Consider the following 8,586-nt stretch of genomic DNA (forward strand, 5'->3'; position numbering starts at 1 on the left):
ACAGACCCGTTTTCTCATGGTTGGAAGACCTTAAGGGTAAAAGTTTAAAAGTTATAAAAGGTTAATTTAACCGGTGGCTTCAAAGTTCAGGAGCTGTCGGTGTGTTGCCAGGGTCAGTGAAGATGGCAGGCGTGTAATGAGCGCTGTGGTGTGTAGGGCCTTGTGTTTCTGATTGTGTGTGTGTCCCGAGGTGAAAGGAGCTAGCCTCAGACTTGTCCTCCCATCTCCACGGCGCTCCTCTTTCCTCGCGTTCCCTCGCTCCGAGCGCCAGCCGGCTTGTTTACGAGGGGCCAACCGACGCCCGACTTACACTCCGTTCGACCCCGGGCCGTCAGCCCGGGTTCAAATTCCACAACGAGCCTTCAGCTGTCCCCTGTAACGAAAACAAGCGCAAAATCTGTAGAAATCATTGATCCGACACGTTCGGGACAACACACACACACACACACACGACTCCCTCCCCCTCCTCCCCCCTCCTCCCCAGGCTGTCATTTGTCTGCCAATCTATCCCGATGCAAAGCAAATCCTACCAGGTCTTTTATTATTCCGTTTTTCACCCTCTTTTTTTCATCTTCCTCCTCCTCCTCCTCTCTTCCCTCTCTCTGGGGGGGGGGGATGGTTGGGGGGGGCGGTTTTTTTTTAATTTTCCCACAGGTTTTGCCAGAGCCGGCCCGGTCGCAGGCTTCCAGGGTGACACGTTGCTTCTGGCCTTCAGTGACTTGAGACAAGTAGGTCTTTGTCTCCGTCGTGGTCCTCTCTGCTTCATTCTCTCTTTTTTTTGTTGTTTTTGTTTGTTTGTTTTTTGTCCCCACTATCTCCCACCGCCCTCCTCACATTTCATCCTCTCGTCCTCAGTCCTCGTCTTCCTCTAAAGGGTTTCTTTAGTGGTTTCATTCCCCGTACTGTTTTTTTTTTTTTTTTTTAATAACTTTCATGTTTCTCTCTAAATGTTTCCACAAACGTACAGAATCTTTGAAAACTCACAGTTTTTCCTGAATTTGTTTCCGGTTTCCTCGTCTGTCGAGCCGTTTCTGCTGATCTTATGTTTGAATTATCGAATTTTGTTGTGAAAATAGTCCTAAAAAATATTTATTGGATTTAGTTTTTAAATGGACAAAATCTGAATTTGTTCGTGTCAACAAAAGGTTTGGGAAAACTGTAGGTTTATGGATTTATTTATTTATTTATTTATTTAGATTAGACAAAAAACTAACTATTTTCAGATGTTCCTTGTACCTTTTTTAGTTTATTTAGTTCAAGATTTTACTAAATAAAAATAATTTGCTCACACATGCGCAGTGCGTTTATGCAGATTATAAAAATATTTAATGGAAGCCAAAAATGATCACCGTTTTGCAGTCTGTCTAAAATTTAGTGTATTTATTTGTTCCTAGTGGATCAGTTTGACTCATTAAACCTAAAACTAATTAATTTAGCAAAGAATTGGCACAATAATGATGACGCAATACAAAGAATAAAACTTGGCCACTGGACTTCGGAAAATAAACTTTATTTTCACTTTAACACCTCATAAGACAAAAAATTAGAGTCTAGAAAAGTTCATTTAATAATGGAATTAACTTTTATCTCACGAAACAAACATTTTATGGTAAATAAGTGGTGAATGTCCAACAGTCCAACCCACAGAAGACTCTGAGGACGCTGGAGAAATGAGACGTTTGGACACTCGTCTCGGCGGTGGATCCAGATTTATGAACTGTTGTAAGAAGTTCTTGACGGGCGGCAGCAGATGCTTCTCTAAGAGCGCACGTTAAAACAGCTGAACGCTCAGTTACTGGTGACCGTTTCATCTGCTGCTGGTTCCTATAAAAACAGTAAGGATTTACGTTTACAGTCAAATTCTGCGTTTTGGCTCCACCTTCGTTGGATAAGCGACGTCTCTTCACGCGGAGGTTCGCCGATTTATTTTCAGACTAAAAGAAGAGCGTTGTTTTGATTTAAAAAGCAAATTATTTACCGCGACCGTAAAAAAAAACAAAAAAAAACGCGTTTTCCTGTGAAGCACGAGGACTGAGATGAGATCAGCAGAGGCTGAAGTGCAAAAACATTTTGATGAAGATTAGAATATAAATACAAATCTTTAAGATGACGGACGTCCTTGTCTTGTAAGGTGCGGAGTTTTAATATTCACACATCTTTTAGGATTTTATTGCTATTTGTGTATTTGCTCCGAGGCACCTGATCTCTGACAGATCGGGTCTTTGTCAGAACCCAGATCCGTCCTGAGAGTTTGCAGCCAGAGCTCAGATACTTTGCCACAAGACCACAGCTACTGCGTGTTTAGGGCTGCACTTGCATCGATGTACGCAGAAATACCAAGGACTGTGTTGAAGACGAATGAAAGTATATCTGGTTATGACGTGGACCTCCGCTGCCTTAAACGGTCGGTTTCAACGAAAGTGGCCCAAATACCAAAACACAACAAGGGAAGGGAAACATGGATTTATTTAATGTAAGTTATCATAAGTTTTCATTGATAATTTCCCCAGCTTGCATTTGTTATTTTCAATATTTTTCATAGTATTTTGGTTTCTGGGGGCTGCCCTCTCCCCCGTCGACGCCTCCCTGGCAGGCAGCCAAAGTGGTTCAAGACGTCAAAGTTCATGCGCAGTCATCCAGGTACGGAATCCAACGATGCTCAGTCAGGTCATCTGGTCATCTGAAAATTGTTGGATTGTATACCTGGATTGTTGAGCATGGACTTTGTTGGTCATCTGGACAGTTTCTTTTTTAATGTAAAGACTAAAGAATTTGTTTCATACCTTTTCAACGACTCTGTCTTTTGACAATGAACGTCCTTTGGCTTTTGAAGAAGCTGCAGTCGAGGAAAATATGGAAAGGGACTCATTAGCGCTGTGCACTGGCAGTGGTGGGATGTATAGAAGTAAAGTACTTCGTTACTTGTATCTTTACTTAAGTAGAGTTAAACATTGGTACTTTCTACTTTTACTCCACTACATTTTACATTAAGTATCTGTACTTTCTACTACACTACATTTCTATAATGTGTTGCACGTTACACACCCACGTTGCGTTTTTTTTTATTTGTCCGTTAGTTTGACAGTAACCAGTGGTGAGAGGGGAGTTGGTCCATTGAGTCACTGCAAAGTGGGCAGGTAACGTTACACCTGCTTCAAGAAGAGCTGGACCAATGACGTATATTCTTATATATACGTCATTGAGCTGGGCGCACCCACAGCACCGCTAACACCCAAAATGGATTCCACCGCAGAGAGTCGGCCACTCATGGCCTTATTGAAAGATTATTGAAAGATTATTGAAAGACTCAGTACAGCAGGACAGATTCTCTCTCCCTAAAGAGCCAGACTGGACTCAAAAAACTTTGAAAACCAACTTCTTCTGAACTTGAACAAGAAATTCTTGCTGCAATATTAAAATACGTCACTTCATGGGATGTTAGGAGACAAGAGATGTCTCCAAATGTCTCAACACTCGGGTCCAAGTTTTGAAAATGGTGTCAAGAAGTTAAAATATTGTTCACTATTGACCCATTACAAGGTTGAATAGACAGTATTTTAACTAGAATGGCTCAACACCATTATTGTATTACAGAAAATATACATACAGGCGCATTTAATGATATTGTAGACCATTGCATTAGGTAATACGTTCAGCAAGTACTTTTACTTTTAATACTTTATGTATTTTTTTTTAACGCAGTACTTATTTACGTTTAAGTAAAAATGTTAATGTGATACTTTTACTAGAGTACATTTTTGTCATTTTACTTGTACTTTTACTTAAGTACAGTGTTTGAGTACTTCCTCCACCACTGGTTACAGGTATCCAACCAAGATGGTGGTTTTCCAGTAGGACTAGTTTCCAATACTCTAATAGGAACTGTGTATATGTACACATTTCTCCACGTTACTTTATCGTAACAGTATCCACAGAATTAGCAGCAGCATATCCAAACCTCGGTTCCATTGAAGGGTATGTAGACGAATATTTACCGCAACTGTTGAATAGGTATCAAGAAATTCAGTTTGGTTTCTTGAAATGTTTGTTCCTAGTTCAGAACCTTTACCAGATATTCTGGGGTCAACTTGGGCCCCGGCGTAGTCGGACTTCAGGGAGCAGGAAGCGACTCGGCTTGGGCGCCGTCTGTTTTCTTTCGTTTCCTGGGAGAGAACCGGTCGGAGCTGGACGGCCACACTGAGAACGCCGAGTCTCGACTCTGGCAAACGGGTGCAAACGTGCATGAAAAGTCAGTGTGAGCGAACGTTTGGTGTGCCGTCATCGCTGTTGAGTGTGTGAAACGGGCCGGAGGGTCCGAGAGGCCTTTTGGCTTCGTTTCGTCGCCCGTTCCTGTGAAAGTCGGTGGAAGTGTTTGTGTGTCGTCGCTGTGAATGAGTGAAACGGGGCGGAGAGCGAGTCCGAGTTTGTCTTTGATGTGTGTGCTCGTCGTGGAAAGAGTTTTTTTTTTTTTGTTGGTGCGTGACAGCAGATGACGGATGGGACGGCAGGACGGAGCAGGGGACGATGAATGAGGTGACAGACAGAGACGGATAGCCCTTTATCCCTCCGTCACAATCCCTCTTTCTCTCTCCTTCTCTTCTCTTTCTCCGCCTGTCGGGATGATGCAGTGCCTCTTGTTCTCTCGCTCGGAGGAGGAGAAGGAAGGGGCGAAGATGGGGAGAAGAAGAAAAGGAAAAATTGCATTCATCCGGCATCCATGTTTACTTCAAACCCCCGCCTCCTCCTCGGCTCCTTCTCCTCCGACATCTTCCTTCATCCACATCCTTCCCCCCTCCTCTTGTCTTTCCCAGAACCACTTTAGGAGTTATTCAGCTCTTTTATTTCGTTCCCTTCCATTGTTTTTCGTGACCATTCTTATCATATCAAAAGAGGCGCATTCCTCTCGCCTCCAGACGTGCTTTCATACCCAACTCCTGCGAGTGCACATCTGCCCGAGCGCATCTTTGCCCGGGATCCGCTTTGTTCTCCGGGGAACTTTCCACGTCCGTGCGTCGCCTTTCGTACGTCGGTGAGCGCGTGAATGGTCGATAAATCACGCTGACGGGCCCGTTTTGTTGTGCGCTCGGGTCCCGGTGCTCTGCGAGGTTCCGGGGTCCTGGGACAGGGCCGAGACGCCCGTTCCCCCGAGGACACACACGGCGCTCTAACCGTCTTCGACCAGAAGTAGCTCTGAGTGGAAAATATGGCGCCCAAGAGTTTGTTCCAGTTTATGATGGACTGAAGAATAAATTGATCTCAAGTTAAAACAACTCCAGTTCTGGAAACGTTGAGACGTTGATTAAAATGTAAATAAAAACAGTATTTGATGGTTGGCGTCTCTCAATAACCCAAATTTATACACGTATTACTTCACATTATTAGTGTTTAGCGTATATCTTAGATCTTTATCGTACCGTTTGGCGTTCGTTTAGTTTATATCTTAGATCCTTGTACACTGTGTCTTTTTACACTTGATATTTTTCTATTTTTGGGTGTAACTGGGACTTCGAGTGCATAATTTCGTTCCACCTCATGTACCACGTGTAATGGAGCATCTCAAATATTTAATTGAATCATTTAAATTTGATGGCGGCAACTCTTCTCCTGGTCCACGTTTCTCTCTGTGGAGCATCCGCTCTTCTTCTAACAGCTGTCTGTAAAGGTCCAGGACCTGACGGGACCAGCTGTGGTGGTTTTGGATGGAACGTTGTCCCGTTCTGGTCTGATCCAGCTGTTCAACGGTCCTGGCTCTTTGGTGGATTTTTGTTTTTGTGACGTGACAGATGTTTTTATTTGTCGAGAGGTCTGGACTGGTCGGTTCAGCGCCTGGACGTTTCTACTGCGGAGCCGTGCCGTTGTCAAGGATGCAGTTTAGCATTGTCTTGCTGAAATCAGCAAAGCGTTCCCTGAAAAAGACTGCTTGAATGGGAGCATACGCTGCTCTAAAACCTGATAGTACCTTGATGGAGCCTTTCCAGATGTGTTAGAAGAACTTATGCATACCCATACCATCAGAGAGGCAGGCTTTTGTACTGCTGATAACCAGCTGGATGGTCTCTGTTCTCTTTGGTACTAATTTGGATCCATCTGACCTCAGAGCAGTTCTGGACTTCACCGCAGTCCATTTCAAAACGAGCGTCGGTCCATAGAAGATGGAGACGGTTCTGGACGTTCACACACGGCGGCTTCTTTGCCTGATAGAGCTTTAAGTGGCGTTTGTGAATGAACTGTGTTTACAAGGATCTGTGGAGGTGTTCCTGAACTCGGAACAGAACCAGACCCCTGAGGGCCCAAAGATCACGACCCTCCAGAATCAACTTTCAGCCTCGTTCTTTGAGCTCGATGGTTTTTAGATTCTTCTGATAGTTTGATGATTTTATAAACTGTAGTTGATAGAAGCTCATTCTTGTGGTGGACCTCTGCCCAGCTTTACGTTATGAAAGAAGTTTTTATTTTTCCAGCCTGGTTTGAGATGAATACTCAACTCGTTTGAATGTTTTTGTGACTTTGATGAACGGTGGCTCAGTTCATAGAGCTGTTGCCTCTCAGCGAGAAGGTTGCCGGTAGGAGGAGATGTATGAAGGCAGCAGACCAAGAAGTGATTTAAAGATGAAAATGTACCAGTGAGAGAGTCTGCGTGAAGTTAATAATGACCAGTTAACCAGTGAATACTGGGTGCAGTGGTGGGTACGATAATCACAGCCAGTTATGAATCTTAGTGCACCATGATAGACAGCATCCAACTAATAGAAATAGATCTTGTGACATTGGAGAAACTTATCGAAGCAATGCCACAGTGAATGCATGATGTAATCAAAGCAGGTGGTCCAACGAAATATTAGTATGACCTGTTTTTTTGGTGGCGACTTTTTTTTTTAAATTTTTTTTTTTTGGGCCAGGCAGTGTGTTTCCTCCAAAATGTAAAATGATCACAGAGCCAACATGGCCGCTTCATCTGCTTTTGTCCGAACAGTTTAAACTCACTGACATCAAAGTTGCAGCTGCTCCCTTCAGGGGTCACCACAAAGAACTAACTCGCATGAAGACTTGGCGATCATTTTTACGCCGAATGCTCTTCCTGACGCAACCACCGAGCTACCACAGCCCTCTGTGTGGAGCAGAGAGCTGACATCTGGGGCTCCCGGGGGAGCAGATGGTTAAGAGCCTTGCTCAAGGGCTCGGAGTTGGGCAAAGTGAGGGTGTAGACAGTTGGGTGTTTCACCTTTCCCATCCATGTTTTGATGTGGTCTGTACAGGGAGTTGAACCAGCGACCTTCCAATCACAGGCCCACCTTCTCCGACCTCTGCACCACCACTCCCCCCATATACATCAACGCTGCAGCATACTGGTTATTAACTGTAAAATACACTTCGCTTTGATTAAACGCACTTTGTGAATAGTCGTTACTTCCTCCTCTGGACGATTTCGCTTGTTTAAAAAATGAAAGCATTGCAGAAGCCAGAAATCTATCGTCCGCGGCGAACTCTTCCGTACGGTCTATAAAAAGACGTCTCTGCGCTGCCAGCTGCGTTCCAGAGAGGCCGATTCTGGTGTTTTTCCAAAGATTTTATCAATACGGCTAAATTTAGAACGTTCTGAAGTCTGTGGTTACTTTCAGGCTTTTGGCTGGCCCTAGTGTGGAGGTGTGTGCGTGTGTAGCAGTGTGCGCGCTGTGGCGTGGCGTCCGCCCAAAAACCCACTTTCACCAGTGGAGTTCCACTCGTCCTTTTCTCCAGTCGTCCCTTGGCCAGGCAGACATTCCTCCACCTTCATCGTTTAAATTTTTTTTGCCTTCTGTCACTGGTGGATCAGTTTTCACTCTTCTGGTTGACCACAGTCACATTCCATTCATTTCTTTATTTTCCTGCTCTTTTTTGGTTTCAAGGGTCATTTTTTCATTTTCCTCTCCCTTTGATTCTTTCCAAATCTTCGGCTAATCAGCTTTAACTCTTAACGTTTTCTGTTATTCCCTTCTTTTTTTTCCTTTTTGAAGTTTTGTAATTTTCCACTCTTTTTTTGTCCATTCTCTTCTGAGTTGTATCCTGAAGTAGATATTTGGTCTTACAGTACGTCTTTATACGTCCGTCAAAGGCAGCACGTATTCTGGTATAGTCTCTGCCCATGTCCTGCATATCGAGATAATTGAAAGACACTTCGTACACGTATGCATCATCGCTGGGTTGAGTGTTGCTTACACTTTTCAAGGTCGCAAATCAAAGTCAATGTTATACAAAGTCATTGTAGTAGAACAGTTTGTTGACAGGCGTATAATTTGCTGTGTTCTTGTTACAAACAAATGCAGCTCGACGTCGAGGTTTGTCAATGGGTTCTTCCTCTTTAACAATCAGGACAGCTGATGACTGATGTTTAAAATTAATTTTGTTTTTAACCCATAACTATAATGTTTCGTTATTCATTATTAGTAGAACATAGTAAAATTTGAAAAGGAAAATAAAAGCAAATTGGGTAAGTTCTTGAGCCGGATGTTTGACTCTTCGTTCCCTCATAAATGGGATTTATCTACGAAACTCGTGTCACATTTGTGCGCGGGATGAGTTCCTGTCGCCTCTTCTCGATATATATAT

At 43.6% G+C, this 8,586-nt stretch overlaps 1 protein-coding gene across 1 annotated transcript in view; it reads left to right on the top strand.

Annotated features, from left to right (window-relative positions):
• LOC119412088 (exocyst complex component 6B) overlaps positions 1-8,586 on the top strand; it is a gene marked incomplete at its 3' end in the record, with an annotated part of 55,519 nt that overhangs the window by 3,972 nt on the left and 42,961 nt on the right. Inside the window, 1 exon segment of the mRNA XM_037679100.1 lies at positions 655-728. Within this exon segment, the coding sequence (XP_037535028.1) occupies positions 655-728 (74 nt within the window).

This window comes from Nematolebias whitei, chromosome 1, assembly GCF_014905685.2.
Source record: "Nematolebias whitei isolate Nwh7 chromosome 1, NemWhi1, whole genome shotgun sequence".
In the NCBI taxonomy this organism is placed as follows: domain Eukaryota; kingdom Metazoa; phylum Chordata; class Actinopteri; order Cyprinodontiformes; family Rivulidae; genus Nematolebias; species Nematolebias whitei.